The 24,448-nt window shown below is 49.3% G+C and overlaps 1 protein-coding gene across 4 annotated transcripts in view; it reads right to left on the bottom strand.

Moving 5' to 3' along the window:
- The window catches only part of LOC144152612 (E3 ubiquitin-protein ligase SHPRH), a 1,006,539-nt gene that overhangs the window by 380,391 nt on the left and 601,700 nt on the right, over window positions 1-24,448 (bottom strand). For all 4 annotated transcript variants that reach the window (XM_077683944.1, XM_077683943.1, XM_077683947.1 and 1 more), the window contains one exon: window positions 5,148-5,325. Coding sequence is in view for 2 of the 4 variants with exons in the window: in XM_077683943.1 (XP_077540069.1) it covers window positions 5,148-5,325 (178 nt within the window). In the remaining 2 variants the exon portion in view is untranslated. The remainder of the gene's footprint in view (window positions 1-5,147; window positions 5,326-24,448) is intronic.

The following is a 24,448-nucleotide window of genomic DNA, read 5'->3' as shown; positions in this document are numbered from 1 at the left end:
ACCTATAAACACATCGCCACGGTTGGATCCAGCTTATGTTTGGGGGCTCGGGGTCCGCGGTATCGCCAGTACCGTCACCAAGATTGCTCGAGGTGCCCCGTGCGGGGAAACCGGCCAATGGACGCGTACAGCTGCAGTAACGTCACTCGAACGCGGAAGTAAGCCCCGGATATTGAAAAAAAGGCAAGTTTCTAAGTTTCCGGGACTGGACAGTAGGACAGTAATATTTTCTGCAGTACATTGTAGCTTTCTATTCTAAGGATTGAACGCGCATGCTGACTACGTTCTGAAAGCATTCTAGATTCTCAAAAACGGTTGGAAGAAGGTTTGCACGACCCCTTAAAGAACGTGGTTGGGACTCGTTCAAACTCGTTCAAAGCATCATCGTCATCGTCATCATGATCGTTGTCGTCATAGGCGTCGCCATCATCATCATCATCATCGTCGTCTTCCTCATTCAAGTTCACTGCAGGGCGAAAACCACTTTCACTGACCTCCAACCACCCCTGTGCTGGAAAATAGATGGGCTTTTCAAAGCAGCCAGGGCCCTGCACAGGGCCTCATTTATGTCGGGAGGATAGGGTTATCATGCACGGAAATTGGAGCGCCTGATAGAACACGACTCTGCCCCGCGCATTCCGCAGTCCAGCTTCGGGAATTTCCATCCCACTGCCGCGTGCACCAGGCGTGCCCAGAATGGAGAGCGAGAATGCGCGCTTTGAAACGGAAGACGACTCCCATTACCCGTCACGAGGCTAGAAGCCAGCACCGGAGTACTGCCAGTGCCGCCAACGCAAAACTTGACACGGCTATGCAGGCCTGTAGCGTCTCGGCATGCGTCAGCTCCAGTCATGCGCGGTCTCGCGCACGGGACCGCGGCCTTGTGTATGTATACACGGACGGGAAGCCGAGATGCAGCCGCACGCGTTTCGCGCGGAGACTAAAGGGCGCACAGCGCTCCTCTTTTCTCTCGCGAGCAGAAGTGTCGCGTCGGCAGAGAATACGTAATCACGTGAATAAGTGATGACCGCCCAGCATCGCGGCGATGTGCTCGAAGCCTTGCGCCGCGTTGGTGCCGCCTCGAGGGAGCAGGGGACGCCCACGGGTCTTTTGTGTGGGCGCTTGATCACCGCTCGATCGCAACTTGATCGACCCTCGATCATCCCGTCCAGGGTCAAGAGCGATCACTTGTGGTCGGCGCGCTGTGCGTGGCCGGGCCTCCACCGCTGCAGGCGGCCGATGCGCTGATGACATACAGAACTTTTTGCACTGCTGGTGCGGAGAAGAGGAGAGGGCTGGGGACCGTATCTGGTTCATCTAGCGAGGCCTTTCAGGGGACTGAGACACAACTTTAGGGCGACAAAACAGAGGCCGTGGTCGTCCCGCAAACGTTTTCTTTCGCCACGAATCACCTTTAATGTATGGGCTTCAACACTCCCCCTTCCATGCCCCTCTTCTCCCCTCCCCCCTCCATTGCACCTCCATCTACCGAAGGTGACAGGTGCCTCCACGCGAGTATATGCGAAGCACGCAAAAAATAAATAGACTACTGAGGAATGATTAGTAAGTGCGACAATCTTAATGCCTTGGCGAATATTGTAAAATACCGACGCGAATCGTTTGCGCGGACCCAATCCTTTTGGTGGCCCGTAGCGTTTCCCCGTGGAAACCCATTTTGAGGCCCGCCACGCTGCAAGTAGCTGGAGCGGGTTAATTCAAGTGTCGCGTTGCGGGAAGATGCGTGTTCGTTCACAAATCCAGCGGCAGTACTCGAGGGAGGATTTTCCCAGAGCACAGATTCGTGTGCAGAGAGATAAAAACGTTTATTTGTCTTAAAGAGAAAGAAGTAAGAGCGAAAGCGGTCAGCCTCCCAAGTGTGCAGAACGAGAAAAAAAGCCCTGCCACTCGCAAAGGCTGCTCCATCGCGATCAGGGGCTTTCTGCGGGAAAGCATCGGCAGCAAGAGCGGGTTAAGAACGCGCTTACGGCGCACTCTAAGTCCCCGTAGGTCGTCTTCGCCACTGCGCTTCAGAATGTGACCAAATGTGCAAATTCGGCAAATGACGGAGCCAAACATATGACTTGACTAAAATGAGTGCATGTGCGCAGGAAAAATACCGCGAGGTGGGCAGAGCGGTTTGTATTGCGCAATGTCCCTACACAGATGCGCTTTTTCATTTAAAGGGGCCCTGAAAGGCGTTTTGAGCACACTAAATGAACTAGCGCAATCGTTAGATCGGGTCGTCAACGTCATCTGTGCCAAGTATTACTCTTTTACGCGCAGCGGAAAGCTCACACTTTTGTTGCAAAGTTTGTCGCTTTTTTCTCACCCTTTCCTTCGTGTTTTTGGACGCCGCCATCTTCACATGTCTACATCATCGATTCCCAGATGTTCGTCATGAGCTAGACATCCTGCTATTGGGCGGCTTTTTCACGCACTTCCGGCAAAGAGATGAGTCGTCTGCTCAGCGTCGGCTCGCCGGCTGATCTGCCGGCGGAGTGCCGGAGTGCTTGGACATTTTACGACAAACGAAACAAGTGTAAACAAACGTTTAACCGTTTGTATTAAATGCAGCACGGCCATAACACGACATGGATATTCCCTTACCTGAGTACGTTCCGTAAAGAAAGCGTTGAAGCCCCGTGGCACTTCTTTCGTGCAATCGCAGAGAACGGCCCTGAGCCGAATGCCCGGGTTTGACGCATACATTTTATTCTACTTCAAAACAATCCAGAGATGGGTTTCGAACGAACACAACGTCACAACATGCGTTGCAAGTCTGAACCGCGATTGAAAGACGATGGGTTGCCTCCTCCTGCCCGTCGTAACTTCGGCACTCACCTCGCGCGCGGTTTGCGGGGACGAACAGCAAGTCACTTAACTCCGGCGCACAAGCCGAGATGGCTTTTAGCCACGCACACTGCACATACCCCATGCAAAGTTGAGTCGTACGTCGCTCGAGAAAGATAACCCAGACCATGGGAAGCACTATCCACCCGCAGAAGCACAACGTCGCATTGCATCGCGAAACAAAGACGTCCACAACACACACACACCAGCGCCTCCTGTAATGTCAAACGCATCTCGCACTTCCCAATGGGAGTGGGTGGTACGCCTGCAGTGCCCACATGTCGCGAGGTGGGGCCCCGAGCTGAACCGGGAACACGCAACTGTAACTGAGTTCTACAGTGGTTTGTGCCTTGTTGTCAAGGCAACCGATGTTTGAGATTCTCAAAGAAGTGGCGCTCGCTCCAGCGCTAGAAAGCTCAGAGCCGCGGTGGAGCATGCTTTGCCAACGTTGCCGCTCTCCACCACGCGTCGCCCCAAGCTGAACTGGTCACATGATTGAAGGGTTTTGTGCACGGGTTCTGTATCGATTTAAAATGTCTTTTTCACATGCCGCCGGCAGGAATTACGACCGCCGCAAAATAAGACCCGGCACCAGCGGGGCCACATCTGATACGGCACTTTTTGGATAAACAGTGTCGGTGCATCAAAGGGAACGAGCGCACGATCTTCCCCGTACGGCTGCGAGTTCGCCGCCGATAAAAAGTCACGTGCCACCGATAGCAACTGCACCAACGAACACCGCGAAAGGGCAAGGCCAGGCCGCCGCACACATGCGGCCAGATTTTTCGTTCAGTTTTCCAGCCTTGAGCGAAGTGCGGGATTCATGGTGTCAACAAAGCTTGCCCGTAGCAGACGACGTAGCAGCGCAATAGCGGAAGTACGTCACCGCTGCGGAGCGCAGCATCATGGGAGGCAAAGCTCGCGCGCCGTCAACAGCGGAGAGTAAGTCGAAAGGAGGAGGAAACGCGGAGCGACGATAATGCGCGGTTTTTGATTTACGATTTCTCAGCTAATACTCATCGCTTTAACAAAATTCTTGCGGGAGGAGATTGCAAATACATTGCTTTATTTGGGTACATGTACATCCATGCATCGGCGGAAGGTATTTCAGGACCCCTTTAAATTGAATTGTGTGCCCGTCATTTTTCTAATCTGCGCACCAGGCCACTTCGATTGGCCATTCTGGAGCACTGTGGTGAAGACGCCCTACAAGGACTTTAACTTGAGGAGCAGTCGTTATAGCGGCGTGATATTACGCGGATTCCTTGCCCCGTCGAACTTTCTCCGCGCACGCCCCCCTTTCCAACGCCCCCTTCAAACAGCCCGTGCAGCCTTCGGCGGTGGCGGCAATGCTTTCCGCGTTTTATATTGACCGACAAGAACTTCCATCCAGCTATTGACAGCTGTAGCCTGTAAAACACCCGCCTCGGTCAGGAATTCAACTCTCGTTGAATGTGTTGTACGGCGCCTTGACTTAGCCACTGGGCGCTGTACAGCGGGCGCTGTCGTGAGGTAACTTGCCCGATCCGCTTCGTGTTACTTCCTCTAACTCCGTTTCAGGGTTTCAGCCAAAGCCACTGGTCTCTCTCTCTCTCTCTCTCTCTCTTTCTCTGACTGACTGACTGACTGACTGACTGACTGAACACTGTGTAGAGCCCTTCCGGGTGTGCGGAGAATTCCGGTTAGCCGACACAATATTTCAGCTGGGCTTCCGGCCACAAGGAATTTGGATCCAAAGCATTGCAAAGCGCCAGATCGCAGCGGATGCCGCATCTCACGTATACCGCTTTTCTAGGTCTGTTCAGGTACAGGGTGCCCCCAACCAGGCACCCTGTACCACATTGTGCCAGCAATCCCCTTCCCTCACCCCAACCCCAAGCAGTGGGTGGAGCTGCTGACCAGCTCCGACCTTCCACACCAGCGACGATTGGTGGAGAGGGCACGGATAGGCAGCACAGCCCAAGGCATCCCGGACTAAAGAAGCCTCCCACCGGACGGGTGCCCTAACATCAGCACCTGGTCTCAATTATAGTTTATTCATCATCATCATCCTTTTCGCCGGTTCTGCGGCTTGGCATTATGCTTTTTCAAACAAGGATGTTCAGTGGTCCCACTAACAAGCAATGCAGTTCTCTGCCTGCTAATCGAAGCGCTTCTTCGTACCGCCGTCGCACTGCAGAGTACGAGTACGCATCTCCCCTTGCTCGCATTCTTCACTTTTAGAAAAGTTCGACCGAGCCGGCGTGCTGGAGCGCGTGATGTGGCGGCCCACTGCCGGGGCTCCCACGATTACTCACCGGGTTGAGTCACACGGCTGGCCGCAGACGGCGCGGCCAGACGGACACCGAGAGCGAGGAAGAGGCCGGCCGACCACGAGGCGAGAACGGAAGGCGAGGTAACCCTTCGCGGCCTCGCTGCAGCTCGCTTGCACACGTACGTCAATGACGCACCCCCACTGCACGGCAGCCGTCTGCCCTGCGCGCAAAAAAAAAAAAAGGGGGGGGGGGAGGAGGGGAGGACACATCAGGGCTCCAGTCACCAAAAGCCACCGTTGTACGCTAGATTGTGGGCAATTAGAAGCGGAATAAAAAATGTGACTCTGTTTAAAGTGTGCACACCTTTTCAGGTCGGGTGAAGGCACAGCGTCCGAAGAACGCTTTTCTTTCAACGAGCCAACTGACGCACAAGTGAGCGAGAAATATTTGGAACCTCGGATAAAAATAGGTGCACGTTCCCGGCTCATCGCAATTCTTTCAGAAGGGATTAATCTGGGGTTATTCAGTTGAATGCAAATAATCTTCGACCAGCTAAAACTGAGGGTGATCGCTTGCATTGTGTGGAGAAGTTCAAGTCTGGCACGTTGCTGCACTACGTTCCAGAGAAATGACACTGCCCCACTGACAGGTATGGGCGGTAACTTTTGACAACGAATGACACTAAAACAATTTAGGGTTCTTCAGAGTGTTTGTTGCAGCTTTCATACCCACGTCGACTCCCTGCTATATGCGAAATATCGCTTTCCTGCAGTGGTTTTACAAGGTTCCTGAGAGGTCGGAATTTTGTGCGAGAAGGCTGGGGATGAAAGAACTGGATGTAAAAAAAAAAATTAAACCCAGTTCCACCAATCGTGAAATCTGCTGAAACATCAGAGCTGAGGTTCTGTCGGCTCGGACGTCAGCGGGCGCTCGCCCGAGAACGGCAGCGCTGTCACCGCGCAAATTCTGCGCTTCGCGCGAAGAAATCGGCGGCTCAACGTCAGCGGTGGGAGGATGAGGAACGGGCCCTTGCGAGACCACTGCGCCATGCATGGGTCTGGGAACCTGCTGCTACCCTTGCGTGACGCACGACCGACAGCAGAGGCTGACCTGCAACACCTCCGCTGTTAAAGATGTAAATAGCCTAGAAAACTACAGCAGCTAACTATTATGCCACCCACATGTCCAAAGAAACCATGTTAATTGTGCATCTAGCTGCTCCAAAAGAAACATTGCTAACAAAATGCCACATACTAATAATTCAAATCAGCAAAGCAGTGATTTCAGCAAAGCAGTTCCCAAAGATACTAATCAGAAAGTACCACAGTACGTAGATGCCCAAACACAAAATGTCCGAACATTCACTTTCACTGCTTTTTAAGGGCATTTTAGCAGCTTTTTTTCCCGTCGACTGTCTTGCATCTTTGGCGCAAACAAACTCAATTAAATTAAATTCAAAATATTGTAATGGTCTGTTACGCCAGGTCTGAGCCATAAATGCTGAGCCCGAAACAGTACGGCCTGTAGGCTTAGTTTACCCCATAGTTCATACCGCCCCTTCCCCTGACCGCAGTAAAATGTGTCTATTTCTGTCATCTACCCTGTAGCTTTTCATATTAAAACAATATCTAATTTCAAATTATAGACCTGTCGACAAAAGAAGGGGACATGCAGCCTGTCATTTCAGTACGTAAGCATTTTCTGTTTCGCATGTTCCGTTTGGATTGATTTTGGTGCGGTTTTCTTTCGTTTTCGTTTTTCTTTATTGATTCTAGTTTTATCTAATTCTTGTTTTAATCTGGTTCTGGTTCTGGTTCTGGTTCTTGATCTGGATCTTGTTTTTTGTGCCCCTTCTTCTCCCTTATTTTTGTTTGGTTGGTTCCCATAGCTTGCTACTTTTTCCGTAAGTTTCGTTTCCTTTGGTTTCTTTCGTTTTCTTTCGTTTTCCGACGTCAATGTTGATTATACAGCCACCATCAGACGGCGCGTTTACTGGGAGCCTCATCTTTACGTCTCTTACACCTCCCGTTTTTCTTCCCTCTCTGTAAAGTTCGATTTATTTATTTATTTATTTATTTATTTATTTATTTATTTATTTATTTATTTATTTATTTATTTATTGACTGACTGACTGACTGACTGACTGACTGACTGACTGACTGACTGACTGACTGACTGACTGACCGACCCTGGAGGTGCGATTTGCTGTCCTTAGTTCCAATTGCCGCATCTTGACCCCTTGTGCGATATTGCAGTTGGCCTAACAACGTTACGCCATCTGGAGGCAATAACATAAACCTAAGCACTCCATCAGCCAAAAGGTGACCCAAAGTGTCACACCATGGAATTTTAGGGGCGAAGCTCCTTAGGGGCTGGGGCTGTCGGCGTCTCCTGTCGTCGTCGTAATCGTCGGCTGATGCAGTCGCGGCACTAAAACACCGGGAAACTCGTTAACGCCTCGCGCTAGAACGTAACGCGTTCTGAAAACACACCAGGACACTCGTTTACGCCTCTTGAGCGCTTCGTAACTCGTACTAAAAGAAAACAGGCCCACTCGTTTAATCCTCGCGCTAGAGAGCTTTGTAGACTTTTACAGCAAAGCTGCATACCTCTACTTTTCAACAGTTTGATCTCCGTGGGCAAAAAGCCAAGGCACCAAGAATACATTTATAGACTGCATGCTTCGCCCCTCCCCAGGTTTCACGTTTGTGGAGATGGCCCGGGATTTTTGCAGTGCTGTACCGTGTCTATGCCTTGTGCTATATCTTACTGCCACAGAAACGGCAAAACTGATAACAAATCGAGTTGTGGGCGTTATTATGCCTAACCTTTCTTCTCTGGCACATTTATCGTACGCGCTTGCAATCGGGCAGTCATCCACTCCGGCCGCCTGACGACATAATTCGCATCGGGCCCTTGGTATCAAAAGACGGAAACGAGAAAATGTGTAAGTACAGTTGCACGTTCCGCTTGAGAGGTTTGTCCGGCACAATTTTACGCGAGTCTTTATACTGTGGCTCGCTGCGACGTTATGGGCCGGCGCGCATAACTTGCGATTGCGGTCAGGCTGGGCGCAGACGTGAACGCTCATAGATGTAAGTGCTGACTAGTCAGAGCCCACTTGCATGAACTGCATTGCCGTGTACATGAAGTTAAAACCCCATCTAACGAAGTCACCAGGAAGCGCGAAGTTTTTAATTTATTTTGTGGGTTCGTATCAGTAACAAGGATACATTTGCCGAGAGAGAGGGAGAGAGAGAGAGAGGGAACTTGGGGTGGGGGTTCATACCGAAAAACAACCAGCGCAAGAAAGACAAGGACGAGAAAGGGTACAGTCTGGTCTCAGTATCAACCCGTACCGCCAGACTTCTGAGAGATGCGGCGAACAAGGTGGAGCATTTTTCCTGCTTTTGTCGAGCAGATCGCAGCCACTGGGCTGGCGACCCATATCTCTAAGCCCAGAACCCGAAGGTTCCATGGGCTCAGAGATATCCGTCGCCAGCTCAGTGGCTACAATCTGTCCAACTGTTCGCGGCTTTGTGCCGCCATGAACATATTTTAACAGCGAAGCTGTTTAGCAAATCGTAATTTTTTGTGTCCGGGGTTAAAAATACCAAGAAATGGCCGAGCGCGGGCACATGAGCGCGGGCCTCGAGAGTCCGCCCCGCAGTTAACAAAACCAAGAAAATGCCTAGCCTTCGTATGTGCGTGCCTCGCGACGACCGCCCCCGCGTACCCTGCGCACGTTTTTAAAGCCACGCATACCCACTTGGGGAAATTAACCAAGATTGCGGCGACCGCACAGCAATTTAAAAAAAAAAAAAAACTAAGAAAATGCCGATCGCTTGTGTGTGCGTGCCTCGCCGCGACCTACCAGCGTCCCCCGATCACGTATGTCAAGCCAAGCATACCCACTTAGGGAGATTGGTCAAAACTGACCAAAGTAATTCCAGCGAAGAAAAAGCAAATCGGCAGCAATCGTGGACCTAAACCTTCGTGATGGTCGTGAAGGTTTCATGCAGCTTCGCCACCTTACGCGTTAGTGAGAGCTCTCTTCATTTTTTGTCTTCCTGTCGCAGATATAGGTCACGCACGTCTTTGAAATTATTTCATCACCACCACACCACCATCACCATCACCACCACACCACCACCACCACCATCATCATCATCATCATCATCAGTCTACTCAGGTCCACTGCAGGACGAAGGCCCCTTCCATTTATCTCCAATCACTCCTGCCCTGCGCTGCTCGAGTCCACAGTTTACTCCAAACTTTATTCGTTCCATGGCGTTGAGCCGACCTAAGTTTGCTTTCTAGATGTTTAGTAAGGCGTCAAATTTCAGCTCCGTTTGTCATCACCGGCAGTATGCACTGGTTGTAGATTTTTCTTTCGAGGGACAGAGGCAGCTTACTTTGCATTTTCTCGGCGCGCTTGCCGAGTGCTCCCCAACGCATACCTAGTTTGCCTCGGATTTCTCTCTCGTGGTTGGTGTCAGCACTAACCATCTGTCCGAGGTAGATATATTGTTTTACTTCTTCTAGCGTTTCGTTTCCTAAGCTAAAGAGAACGTTTTTGGCATGCTTATTCCCCATTACTTTAGACTTATTCGTATTTATTTTTAGCCCCAGGGCCGTGCTTTCTGATTGTAGTTCCTCAAGCGTTGTTTGTAGGTGTTCTGCAGTCTCACTCAGCAAGACTATGTCGTCCGCGAACCTCATATGGCTCAAGTATTCCCCGTTTATCCTTAGTCCTATGTTTTATCACTCAAGCTTTTTAAATGCCCCCTCCCCACATGCTGTGAATAGTTTTGGCGAGATGGTATCTCCCTGTCCTACTCCGTTTCGGATCAGGAATTTATCGCTTTGCTTGTGAAAGGCTATCCTGCCCGTGCATTCCTTATATGCGTCTTCTAGAAGTCTAATGTAGGTCTCCTCTATTCCAAGGTCTTTTAGTGCTCCTAGCACGCCTGCGGTGAGTACGGAATCAAACGCTTTCTCATAGTCTATAAAAGCCACGTAAAGGGGTTTAGGGTGTTCAGCGGATTTTGCCATCACTTGATTGATAAATGTGAACCATGGCTGAGTACCCTTTCCTAAACCCAGCCTCCTCTCTGGGTTTGGGGTAATCTAGGCTGTCACCTATGCGGCTAACTATTCCTTTCGTAAACAGCTACCAAGCAACTCAGACTAGGTCGATTGGTCTAGATGTAATTCTTGAAATCCTTGGGATCGACCTTCTTATGAATCAGAATATTGTTGGCGTTTTTCCAGGCTATGGGCACCTTTTGAGCCTTCAAGCATTTCGAAAATACTGCAGCAAGCTTTTCCAGTACAATATGTCATCTCTCCTTCAAAAGATCCACGGTCGTCACCTGCAGCGCTTCCTGTTTTCATGCCTTTGAGACCCTTTCCTAACTCCTCGTTAGTAACTAGTAAGACATCTCAAGTTGAGCTTGTTCTCTCAGTAGTTTCCCCTGGTCTAACGTCGCTGGCATACAGCCTGGTGCAGGATCATTCTGATACATTTATTATTTCATCCAAGTTGCACGTAATGTTACCCTGCTAGTCTGTGAGTTTGTACATCCTGTCTTTTCTGATGGATAGCTTTCTCTTAGTTGCTTTCAAGCTTCACCCTATTTGCAGCGTTCACTCGATCTCTGCCTCACGGAGCACACTAGAGAAGGCGGGGCGAATTTACCCAGCGTTCCCCGTGCGGAAGTGCCTGCTCGCCGGCGGCGGCGTCGGTGGTACGGTTTTGTCGCCTGCTTTAGCGACGGTTGCTTTGGGCCTGTTTTGCTGCAGCTTCGCGTCCATTGCGCGGTGCCTTCGCACGGCTTGATTAACTTGTTCGATAGCACCTCCACGGTAACCCGAACCCGACGAAATTAAGTGGTCGTACGGCAAAAATACGTTAAGGATTGATTTGCAGGGCGGGAAAACAAAATGTACAAACTCTAACTTTTGCACACTGCTTGCCACAAATGGGACTCCGTTTTCTAAATGCGTGATTTCAAATTCGGTTGTGTTTTAAGGGGTATTACAAAAGGCGAAAGGAGCAACTGGTTCTGATGAATAGCGATTATAAAAGTTCCCTCAACTTTCTCGCCATTCTCAAACTGGCTTAACTAACTAGTTTAAATCGGTATGAATGGAAATCACTAAGCTCACATGCCGAATTGTATTGGTGTCTGTGCTTATGTCACGCGGTGGTGTAGCCCCACGCTAGCACATCAGTATGGCAGGGTTCCGCTGTCTCACCCTTCGAAAGACTCTCCGTTTTCTATCTCCCGACTCACGGCCGGGCTACAGCGGCGGCGTCCGCTGCTCTACCCGGCCGTGAGTCGGGAGAAAGAAAACGGAGAGGAGGAACGGCACCATATATTCCTAACCCTATATCCGTGGACACGGTGTTTCTGACGTATCGCTGAACTTATTTAGTTTTCATCGTCGTAAGTTAGTGTCCAATGCTGCTGATAGCCTTCTTTAGCTTTTCCAACAATCTTTAACCCATGTCTAGCGAATAATTTTTTCTTATTTCAAAATTTTCACCGCTGGCTGGGCCGCTTAAGTCTTTCCTTGTTTTACAGTGCCTGTCCGATGTAACGGAAACGTTTTTTAACCTATTTAAAGTGTTCAAAGACACCTCCCGGTGGATTAGTTGCTTATTCAGTAATTTACACCGGCGGCTTCGCCGATCAGGGCTACAGTGACTGTGGTTAGTTACATTTGGGCTTTGGGCTTTGGGCTTTCGGCTTTTACCAAATATGCTCCTAGCGAGCTGATTTAACTTGCTATACTATCGGAACAGCCCCGCGATAACGTGAGTGGGACCTTTAATGGGCCACCCTATCGCGGAAGTTAGCTAGGTTTGTTTTACCTGCCTTTGCACCTAACTCGACTCGATCATCTGGTAAAATTTAAACGCAGAAATTATTTGCATTTATGTAAAAATTTGTGATGCATATATTTACGACTTTTGGAGGCCTAAAACGCTGTTTTGCCTACCTATAGCCCGTTCTAGATGGCGCCAATTTCCCTGCGAATTCGCAGCTGCGGCACCACTCGGGTGGCAAAACGAGCTAGTTTTGCTGCTTCGGCAGCAACAAAAGTAGATAGTTTTGTCGCACAAGCGGCGCTACAGCTGCGAATTCGCAGGGCAATTCGCGCCATGTAGAACGGGCTCGTCTTTTGCGCCTCAGACGCGCTCTTTACTGGTTTCGGTTTCAGTTTCGGCGTGACAGACACGCACTTGATATGGCTCGTTTCTACGCATGAGCTCCGTGGTTGAGTGCGCTGAACCACGATCACCGAGCATGCAGGCATATTGGCGTCTCCTTCCCCACGCTACATTTGTTTGTAAAAAACACAAGCTTGCGCTTTGACTGGAGAACTAGGACCCACTGTGGACTCCCAACTCTGTATCGTTCAGAAGTGAAGTGAATTTTGTCCGCGCGGCAGTTTTGACGGCATGCACTGATTTGTAAACTCTCTGGAGCTCAAAACTGGGCAGCACCACCGACATGTGTAGCGTACGTACATAGCGCGGGCGCAATATACCGAAAGAGCAGCATGCACACACGCTTACGCACACGCTCGCTTAAGGTACGTGCACGCTAGCATCGAACTTGCCGTGCCGCCCTGCTGACGGCCGCGCTTCGGTTGAAGGATGCGGCGCCACGCCGCTGGCCGGCGTCGGAAAGGCGGCACGGCAAGTTGGACGCTAGCGTGCACGTATATAGCGTCACGCCGGCAAACTCCGAGCGGATTGCGGAAACGGCGGAGAGTCCCGTTCGCATCAGTCTCACTTTGGCGTACACTTTGCAAATCACTTGCTTCGATAGTTTTGAGTCTTTTGACAGCTTTTGCTTCTCAAGCTTCCTACAAATCCGATGCTGAGAATGAAGTGGCGAGCTGCCGGAGGCCGTCGACGAGGACGCCATGTTTTTTTTTTTTTTTTTTTTTCGGAAAAGAACCATTGCGACGCCAGTGGCGGCAGCCGCAACCAAAAAAAAAATCCGAAAATCTAAAAAGTAAAGCTCTGTGTCATATAAGCTCGCTAGTAACTTTGTAGCATTAAGAATCTAAGGCTAAAACGTAAGAGCTATATATTTTTGAATTGTTTATGTTACAGCCAGCCAATTACTTTTGTTGAACTACTTCCAAAGTCAGAGCGAAACGGCGTGGCTCGGCTCTGTAGCCTTTACTGCATTTCCACAGAAAGCTGTCCCCGAGTATAGTGATGAGCGATGGGGTGGTGATTTAGTACACCTTCACTTGCATGCTATACAGGTAATTTTATTATAACACAAATACGGTTGCACAGTGGAAAGGGGGCTGCACAAGGCAGCTAGGTCTTTCAGGAATAATAAACGCACTTCTTACAAAGCATTGGGTGTCTTTGATGACACAATGTTACCAGTGGAATTGCAAAGAAGATTCGTTTAGATTTATCATAATTTCTGAAAAGCGAAAATGTCAGAAAAGTGAACTTAAAAAATCCAGTTTACGTTTTTATCGCCAGCGTAAGCAAACACCCGTAGAATTTCGCAGTAATTTTCTACTTTAAATATATTTCAACTTCCTTTCAATGCAGCTCCTGCGGGTAAAATTACAACAGAACTTGTCAAAACATTAAAATGCGTCAGTTAGTAGCGTTTTTCGGCTTAGTATTATATATAAGGCAAAACTTTGACTTTCAAGTTCTGGAACGCGTTACTCAGCGTAGATAGAAATGAAATGTGCTTCGACGATGCTAATTCTGCGCATTACATTTCGATACGGCGCCATACGAAGTATATTACGCGAATAAACAATTCCCGAATATCATCAGGTCGCTTTAAAAGGGGGGAAGCGGAGAATGGCTAGAACGTATAAATGTAAAAGAGATTTCGCAGCTACTACGTCAACATTTTGCTACTCCTTGCGCGCTAACTCAACGTATAGAATAGGGAATAAGCTAAAAAGACGAAATGAGACAGCATTTGTTGTTTTCAGAACTTCCTTATGCCGCGCTCTGTGAAAAAAAAAAGGATAAAGAGAGAGAGAGAGAGAGATCCAGTCGTGTTTTTTCTTCGAGTAGGCACCCTCGATATGGTCTCAAGCGTCCGCACAAGTCGCATTTAATGGCCGTCCGAATGGAAAACGAATTATGGCGATTTAATGGTGCTTCCCTCTTCAGATGCCTTGTGTGCGGACTAGCAGCAACCAACCAGCGGAGAGAGAGACGTGGGAAGAAACGACGTCGACGGGCGTCGCTGCTGCCTGCGGTTACGTAGTACGCGACGCCAACTTCAGCGTGTGTAATGTACGCCTCCGTGTTGACTCGGGCAGAAATGGCCCCAGCGACGCCCATGGTCCACACGCACACAGTGGACGAATTCTTGTCTTATTTTCTATTGAAGCAGTAAGGTATCCACCGGGCAGAAACTTGGTGCATAGCTTACTGACTGCATGGCGTAGAGCGCAGTTGAGAGCAAGGTTCTTTTTCAACAGCGAAGCGATTTATCAAATCGTTATTTTTCGTGTCCGCGGTTAAAAACTGCAAGAAAATGCTGAGCGCACATGAGCGCGTGCCTTGAGGCGACCGCCCAGCGTCGCCGGCGCACGTATGCCAAGCCAAGAATACCCACTTAGGGACATTGACCAAGATTGACCTCCCCCCCCCCCCCCCCCCCCCCTTAAAAAAAAAAGGAAAGAAACCCTCCAGCATTCGTCATGATCGTGGCAACACCAGCCCTGAACGAGAAAGACTCCAGCGTTCGCCGTAATCGTGGCAACACTTGCTCGGAACGAGAAAGAGACGTCATAGCGTACGCCCCTCCAAGGTGACGTCCAATGATTCTCACTTCCAAAAAAAAAATGAAGGAAGCTCACACTTATAGCAACAATTACGGAGTAAAAGGTCGCGGGTTCGATTCCCGGCTGCGGCGGCCGCTTTTCTGATGGAGGCGAAAAGCAAAAACGCCCGTGTGTTCGAGATTTCGGCGCACGTTAAAGATCCCCAGGTGGTCAAAATTAATCCGGAGCCCTCCACTACGGCGCGCCTCATCGCCTGCGTTGCGTCGGCGCGTTAAACCCTACAATCAGTAATCAGTATCAATTACGGAGTAAAGTTTCTTGCGGCAGCGAATAAGAAGCCCATAGGCTGCAATCGTGGAGTTAAACCTTCGTGATGGCCGTGAAGGTTGCGTACAGCTTCGCTACCTTCAAATCTTACGCGTCAGTGTGAGCTTCCGTCGTCTGTTTCTATATATCGATAAACGGCGTGCGCTATACGGGGAATTGCATCAATGTTACAGATAGTTTCTGATTGGATATTTCACATGTGGCTTGTCTCCGTAATCGCTTGTTCATTCGCTCTGTGTCGTGTGCGCCAGCAGTGGTTGCTTTTGGTGGATATATTTACCACTATCCCTTTCATAATGCAAGATGTGCTGGCGTGTGCTACCTCTCCATAAGTTTTCAGGAGCTCCGGACTAGGGGATCCTTGCAAAAATAAAGTTTTCTTCTTCTTCTTCCATAAGTTTGAAGACATGAACCTCAAATATATTATGCTAATTCTAGTATCCCCATATTTATGACGCTGCTATTTGTAACAGGTGCAAGGAGATAAGCTTCTGTCCGCGCAGGGGATGGATGTTCTACCCCACACTGCGTCCCCTGGTCATCCTCCGAAAGTATTGTAATTTCTTTATCGTCATATCCGTGGCTTTCTAGTTTGTTTTTTGTGTATTGCCTTCATACGCTGCGGCGTCGTGAAGGCGGACATTTTCCTCAGATAGATTCTGATGGGGAACTAACATTTTCTTAACACAATGTGGAAAAGCGTCTGTCTCGTTCCTACAAACCGTGACACGTCTGGTCACGTCGAATATACTTCCTTACAAAGCACTTCGCTTTCGGCAATATCGTTGGGATTTTCCGTTCCGATATAGACAAGCAAAGTATGCTGTCATACGTACACCGTATCAGTATGCGGCATTGCTACAAAGTTAATTGGGCGAAATTTCAACGCTGACCTGCGGCAAGCTGGTTACGAAAGAAATGGAAAGGATGACGCGTTCTTAGCGGGAATGAGAGCATTACGAAAGAGGGCGGGAGCCAGAGCGGTCTCACATCGGTAGCGAGGACGGTGAAGGAAACGCAGAAGCTCTGTTTGCCGACGGCACCGATTTAAACCAAAAAGGAAAGCGTAGCTGCTAAGGAATGGCCACGCAGTGCACGAAGGCTTGGTTATCCCGGATTTTAAAAAGCCGCGCTGACTTTTGTGCGGTCCTTCGCAGTATTCAGGCAGACGTTAAGCAGGCGTATGCGACATTCGGCTAGCGGGTAAAACCTAATTAAAAGACAATTAACGTAGAACAGCAATTAACCCACGGCAAATTCAGGGAGACAATGCTTACGGGGGGTACAGCGAAAGCATCGCATTGGCTTTCACGCCATGCGATCGCTTTTGTCTAATGCTTGGTCTCTTGTGATTATGAAATCCTTTGTTTCGAGAACGTTTTCGTCATCAGAGTGGCATTTCTCTGTCGCGTGATTTCCCCGTCCTAACGGTTTCAGTGGCCTCGGCTGCTGGTGGTTTCAGCTGCAGCGAGGAGAGCCTGCCCCCTTGCTCGCAGTGCGGCATTTTGGTGCTCCCTTGCAACTCCTTCCGAGGCGTGGTTCCACGGGCGACCACGTTCCACAGCTGCCGCAGATGTAGTCGGTCCAGAGTCCGTCGCAGTATAGAGGCAGCACCCACAGCCGAAACGTGTGGAGCGATTGGAGCGACGGGCTTCTCTCCTTCTCTGATTAGCAAGATTGAATTACTCCTGTAGGCATCAGTCCGTGTCTCTGACACGTGTTTCGACGGCCACACCGTACTCACTAATTCCAAATTAATTTAGCTAGAGCCAAGTATCGGCCGTGGTGTAGAGGATGCGTCCGATAGACTCGATTTTGGTGGGCCCGTGTTTGAATCCCATACCTAAATGCAGCCAATTTCATTTTATTTACTTTTCTTCTTTTCCCGCCGTCTGCCCCTTCTGAAATCATCGCTTCGTCACGCTGATGCCGGACGCCGCATTTTCATGCAATGCTTTCGCATTAAAATGAGCTTGACACCTCTTTCGAGAACACGGGATTTGGCGAGGTAGGAGAGGCCAGGGGCTTAATGATTGCGAGAGAGGCACGAAGAGCAAAGATTAAGAGGCGGCCGCAGCGCCGATTTCCCGCTCCTCGTTCCATAGCGCGTGTAAACAAGTCCCTAACCGGGCACAGGCGGCTTTTCCGCGAGCGGGAGCAGCAGAGCGGCGCAACCAAACACACAGTACACGACGACGCCCGTGCGAGGGGAGCTGTTTGTAACCGTTAACGAGCGTGGCTTCAAAATCGTGACTTCGGCGCGCGATGCGGTCGGTGACAGGAACTCGATCTGGACTGTAATGACGTCGCTTTTCTGACAGAAGATCCCATATGCTGCGCTGTCTCCGCGCCGGCATCGCGCTTTCTTTTAAAAGGGTTGCGCGCGAAGTTCGTTCCCTCGAACACAAGCCGTGTCTGGGTCCTCTGAGCGCCACCAGAAAGAAAGCGGGGTCAAACTGGCCGCACGTGGCAAAGTAGCACTGGGTGAAATCGCAGACTCTGGTTTTGCAAATGCTGCTTGCTGCGTGCCAACCGCAGCTTTTGTCATTATCAGCGTGTGTACCCCCGACACCGGATCAGTGCGCGAAAAGTGGCGTAGTTATATTACCAGGGTTTTGCGGACAACTTTGCCTCGTTCGAGAATTCAAATAGCTTTAGGATTGAGCAACCACACGTATGACGAAAGAAAATTTTCGCGAACAGGGCTGAAACTACGAACTGTCTGCGTCCAGGAACACGTGATGTACGTGGTCGGCGTGTTTTTGGAGCATCTCCTAATGAGGGAGGAGGTAAGGAGATGGCGTGTTCACTGAGGGTTATGGAAACGCTTAGAAATGCACCGCCGTACTCGTGAGGGTGATTAAACGTTGAAAGCGCGCCTTGAACGAAAAGAGGCGAAGCCACCGCACTTCTGACTTCGGGTGCCCCGCGCGAATGCGGCAGCTGTTTCCCCTCTTTGGCTGTCTGATTTATTTTACAGATAGTTTGCAGCCGACGTCACAGAGACGCAGGGGCACTGCATCTGGTGCGAATCTGCCATCAGGAAACAACCCTGGAGGCGGGGGATCAAACCTGCAACATCACGCTACGTTGTGCCAAGACTTCGCTGATTCCGCAGACGCGCTCGTGTACCTCGCCCCCCCAACACTCAAACACACCAATAAAACGGCATTGTGAATCAGTGTATCAAAGCTGCTGACGCCGCTATCTTCCATTATAGGGTATATCACATTGAAGAGGGAGAGCAGAGCGATTAGATAAGATAAGATAAGATAAGATAAGATAAGATAAGATAAGATAAGATAAGATAAGATAAGATAAGATAAGATAAGATAAGATAGATAGATAGATAGATAGATAGATAGATAGATAGATAGATAGATAGATAGATAGATAGATAGATAGATAGATAGATAGATAGATAGATAGATAGATACAGAGAGAGAGAGAGAGAGAGAGAGAGAGAGAGAGAGAGAGAGAGAATATCGCTCTTAAAGGACAACTGCATTCGAATTTTTGACACTTAACATTATTATCACCTAATAGTACTCATAAAAATTACACCATCTTCCCATAGGGGAACACTGAGTAGTATGCGAAGCAGCCGTGGGGTCGATTCAAGTGCCCATTAGTTTTCAGTTCGTCGTTTCCGTTAGGTTGAGGTACGTAGCTACCGTTATATTTAGCGTTTGGTTTACATGGTAACTACCACACTTTTCACTTATTCTAACTACGAAATGGGAAATTGCGTTGACCCCATGGCTGTTTCGCATATATTTCCTCTACGGGAAGATGGTGTAATTTTATTGGAGGGGGGTGGGGGTGTTAGAGTGTAGAGGCATTAAAGAGAAAGAGAGAGAGAGACGTTGTACGTGTCATGAGTTTGTCTTTATTTAAGCATTATCATCATCATGTTCAACGTAGGTGACGTCGAGCTGTGGTTAGCGTTCCGCTTGATTATGACCGCCTAATGGTCTGTAAAATGTAAAGTCAAGGGCTGTTGTAGTGGATGAACCCTAAAGTTGCTGAAGATGAGGTCGATGCACGTTCCCCGGATGGTTGTGGGCTGCTTGTAATCCCGGCCCGCCGAGACTCGCCCACGCACGCCGCTGCCGACGACGATGAAACGTCAAAGGCGCGTGAAGCGTGCTGGTCTCGTGCCGGCCCAGGAAGACACCGGCAACACTGTCGCTCCGGGAGCCATAGAAGGGTAAGACACCACCGGGCGTTCAGCAAGCCGAGCATGCGCATGGAGGGTGTGGACGGCGCAACAACATAGAGAAAGAAATACTATGGCAACAACAACGACAAAGGAGGGACATAGCCCCGACCATAAGATGCTTCGCATCTAAAAGTGCCATATGCAAAATACTGCGTTTCAAACATGAACGCGCGCGACACAAACGGCTCAAGAAGATTGGCGTTTTTGAAACTGAAACTCAAAGAAAAGGCGGCCATTCCTGGCGACCAGACGTGACGTAGGCGATGGAACGGAATCGGGCGCTACAGTACTGGAGGCCGCTCAGAGCAGCCTCCACATGCGCGTGGTAGCGTCGCGTTTGGCAGTATTTACACGGAATAACTTACACTGACGTTTACATAGGCTAATGGAGTCAGGCGCCATTCCGACATAACGTTGGTATAAATCGAGATAATGTAGACCGTCCGGCAGTTATTTTTGCACCGGAATAAACCCGAGTATAGCAATCCTTGGCATTACATGTGAGTAATAAAAGCGGGTCCATATTTACAAAGCTACTTGCTCGTACGATTAAGAAAAGCAGCTTTGGTTAGCTGGCGCCTTGGCTGTCATATCTCTCTTTTCGAAGGGAACAAACCGCGCACTAACTTTTTCACTATGTCATTACGTGCAAACAATTTGGTAAAGGTCCGCGCAGTATTTTTCGCCTCTCTGCACATCGAGGATCAAATGTAGAATTGGTCTGAAAGCGTCTGTGAGCTTCCACAGCTAGATGACGCAACACAACACAAAAAAAGTTACTTTTCTTCTTCTGGTTGGTTGGTTGTAGGGTTTAACGCACCGACGCAACGCAGGAGGTGTGGCGCGCCGTAGTGGGGGGCTCCGGATTAATTTTGACCACCTGGGGATCTTTAACGTGCGCCCAAATCTCGAACACACGGGCGTTTTTGCTTTTCGCCTCCATCAGAAACTTTCGGCCGCCGCGGCCGGGAATCGAACCTGCGACATCGTACTCAGCAGCGCAACGCCTTAGCCACTGAGCTACTTTTCTTCTTCTGTCGTCCACTTTGAACAGAGACAGTTCAAAGCAGTTTGAGCAGTTGATAACATTTTACTTTGAAGTAAATTAAATCTAAGATTCTACAAAAGCAAATGATTTATTTCGGGATTGAAAAGAAAAATAGTTTATCGTTTAGGAGAGGAGCAGTTTCGTTAGCTTTCGCTTTCCGCGAGACGACGGCCGCTGTTTCTGCGGATGTGTTTGGCCACGAGCAAGGCTGATTTTCGCTCACATAGCGAGTGAAACTAAAGTCGCAAAAATGTTTATGCCCGCACGTAGGACAACTCTAGTTAGGTTGCCAAACTTTTCGAGATGTCTAAGGGGTGGAGGTGGTGTTTGGCCAGACGAAATACGGCAAATACTGGACGAGGAAGTGCAAGGGGTCAGGAATTTGTAAAGGGTCCTTTTTTGTGTTACAAATGCAGTAGGAACGGTAAGTGTACCCGCATTGCGCGTTTTGCGCTATTTTTTGGAGCGAAACTAATATTTTCAAGCAAAAAGGTCTTGCTGACTACAGAGCCATCGTAAGCGCGCGTATAGTTTGTCTTCGAATCTGTTTTACTGCATTAAAAAATGCAAATATTGCTACATACGCAGTTAGTTTTAAACATGTGATGCCAACTGCGGTAGATCGCGGTGGTGTAGCATGGAAACCCCCGGTGAACGCATCTCAGCGCCCGGTAGAGCACGGTGCAGGTCGTCGGAGGAGAATGATGTGATTCGCAGGACGGGTTCCCCTACCTTCGTCACCGGCCGCTCGGAACAGATTTCGGCGCCTCGCGCCAGGCGCAAATGTGGTCTGCTCGGAGCTTCTTTGAACGACGGTATCTGGTGTGCTCTGTGCTTACGAGGCTTAGGATATTTGACAGGCTGTTTTCAAGGGCATAAACTACTTATCACCATAAAATTTGGGAAAAGAAAAAATTGAGTGCAGTTTGCCTTTAAAGGGACAGACAACCGATTTTTGTCGAGCATATTTTCTTTATCCCAAATGAAAGGGCATCACTCGAAACACATTAACCTGAAACGGTTTTGCTGATAGCGATCTAGAACTTCTCAAGTCAGAATTCTTAGGTTTACCAGCCACCCGCCAAAAGGAAAGCTGCCAACCATGGCAGTGAGCCGTGCGGCAAAACACTTTTGACCGCACGCGAGGCTAAAAGAGGCATTTAAAACTTGTCTCCGGCAAAAACAACAATAATGTGCAACCTTTTCTATTCGTTCTCGGTTTCCGAATCACGGGTTGAAATTGACGGAGTTGTTTGGACACGTAACATAGTGTAACGTTCAGACACCACGCGTCGCCTCCTTTCAGACTTCAGAGATTTCGGTGTAAAGTGAAATTTATTTCCGCCTGTTTATTGAAAAATTTCTTTCCGTTGCCTACCTATATAAAACGCTGGCTTTCATAATAGCCAGACGACATGCACTCCACAAACATCGGTTGTCTGTCCCTTCCGCACCGGTCCTGTCAGAGTGACGCGCACGAGCCGAGAGGAGAGTACTTTTCCGACGGAGCGCGGCGATTGCGAGCATAGGCGAGCAGCAGGCTTGGCGCGTCTACCGGGTTGCAATTCTCAGGCGATTCTGTTACGACGCGCTCCTGCGGTCGCCGCGCCGTCGCGGGCGATCTGCCAGACGCTCCCTGCACGTCTGGGTGGTCGGCACAACCGGCTCCCACGCGACCCCATCCACGTTTGGCCGGGTGCCTGGAAAGAAGAGAGACCTTTCCTTGTCGCTTTTTTGTTCCGTTTTTCTTTTCGCCACATCAGCCGCATGAGCGCATTCGTGGACGACGATTGCGAAGGGTGTCACCGGCTTATCAGCGCAACCCACAAGTTGTTTAAGCATGCACCAAAATTTTCCGACACTAATCCTCGTTTGCCCGATCGCCCGCACATGTTGACATCGTCGTCATGTGCCTATTCATTCTGCAGCAGCCTTGTAATGCGGGGCCCTTGAATGAGCTTTCCCCCAGAAGGAGGCTCTCGAGAGTCGGTTCGGCTACCTGGTGTTCCTTTGCGTTGGCCTAACCCATAGTGCGCATATTCATTTGAAATTTTTATTTTCCACAAAAAGCAGAAGAGAAAACAAGGACTTTTCACTTCGGTATCTTACAAATATCCGCGTTGAAAATACAGCAAGAGCAGTTATTCATCGCTGCATATCAGAAACACTTTCGTGCGCCCCTGAAAAAGGATTCTGTGGTGGGAGTGGAAAGAGCGGATGCTCGAGATTAAATATGCTGATGTTATATATATATATATATATATATATATATATATATATATATATATATATATATATATATATATATATATATATATATATATATATATACATATATATAGTTAGGAAATGAGGGGCTCGCCGAGGAAATACAGGAAGGTAGGGCGGCAGTCTACAACGCCAAAGGGGGCATAGGGGTGTTGTTAGGCTCTTTTTTTACTACGGTTAGTGAAGTTAACACTTTTTAAATATACGTAAGAAAGAAAGAAAGAAATAAAAACACGCGCCTAGAGTTTTCTTTCTTTCTTTCTTTCTTTCTTACGTATATTTAAAAAGTGTTAACTTCACTAACCATAGTAAAAAAAGAGCCTAACAACACCCCTATGCCCCCTTTGGCGTTGTAGACTGCCGCCCTACCTTCCTGTATATATATATATATATATATATATATATATATATATATATATATATATATATGGTTACAGCGCAGTTTCTACGAAGGATATTGTCTCCGGAGTTTCTAATGGAAAGGGATTGACCAAGCCAACTGTGGTTTGGTAGAAGAGGAGGTTGAGGTGGTTACGGTGCCGGCCGCTTCCCGATCTGTTCGCTTGGCTCTTTCCGGACCAGATCACTGTAAATAAACCCATCTCATCCATCAAGACCGTGTCACGTGGTGGAGGTGCGGGGTACCAACGTCCTGGACGCTGTGGACCCAGCTACATCCTGCGTTCTCCGTTGGAGTAGGCGAATCGCCGGCTTGGATCCAGCTGACATGGCGCCGCCCCGGAATGGTGAAAACTCTTCCCCAGTGGTGGTCAACGGTTGGCCCCACAAGAAACCACGCTCGTTCTCTGGGAACAATGACGAAGATGTCGAGGAATGGCTCAAACACTACGAAAGGGTGAGCAAATACAATCTCTGGGACACAGCAGCACAACTAGCCTGTGTAGTGGTGTATCTCGTCGACCAAGGCGACCAAGACCGCTATCGGGAACCACCTGTTTGCTATTCCTGTGGCGTCAGTGGCGTCATCGCTCGCTTCTGTCGCCGTCGTCAGCAACAAGCTCCGCGGTTCTTTGCTCCTTCTTCGCCCAGCCGACGCGATGGCCCAATCCACCAGGATCCCCTTTTCCACCACCCGGCTCCGCTCACCAACCGCAATACGTCTCCCGCCGTCTCTGACCGTAGCATCACGCCACCGCTTCGCCAGGGCCGGTCGCCGTCGCCTCGCCGCCGGTCCGGGCCCCCGCCGCTGGGAAACTAGCTGGTGCGGCCGACAGGGGTGAGGTCGCGGAACGGTCGGTTTTACCAAATCCCCTGTCAGTAGTGATGGTAGAGAACAAGGTGTGTATTTGTGTCGACGGTGTGTACGCAACTGCTTTGGTGGATACTGGTGCTAGTGTGTCAGCGATGAGCTTGTCATTTAAAGATCGCCTTGGACATAAAGTTATGTTTGAGTGGGATGGAACTAGACATTTCCATGGGGTTGGTGGTGAGCCTCTACGGGTAGTTGGAATTATCTCGGCAGACGTTGTGCTTGGCGGAGACACCTTCAGAACTGAGTTTACCGTATTAGAGTACGCAACGCACGATGTCATTCTGGGTATCGACTTTTTGAAAGAATGTGGGGCAAAGTTAGATTGCGGTGCTGGAGAGATTTCATTGCGAAGTATATTGCCTGTCTGTATCGAGCAAGCCACCCAAACCGGCCGAGGAGTGTTC

Source organism: Haemaphysalis longicornis, unplaced genomic scaffold (genome assembly GCF_048455015.1).
Source record: "Haemaphysalis longicornis isolate Haplotype H1 unplaced genomic scaffold, Haemaphysalis longicornis Haplotype H1 scaffold_9, whole genome shotgun sequence".
NCBI classification, from domain to species: domain Eukaryota; kingdom Metazoa; phylum Arthropoda; class Arachnida; order Ixodida; family Ixodidae; genus Haemaphysalis; species Haemaphysalis longicornis.
The sequence above is the reverse complement of the archived record's forward strand: the minus strand, read 5'-3'. Positions and strand labels throughout refer to the sequence as shown.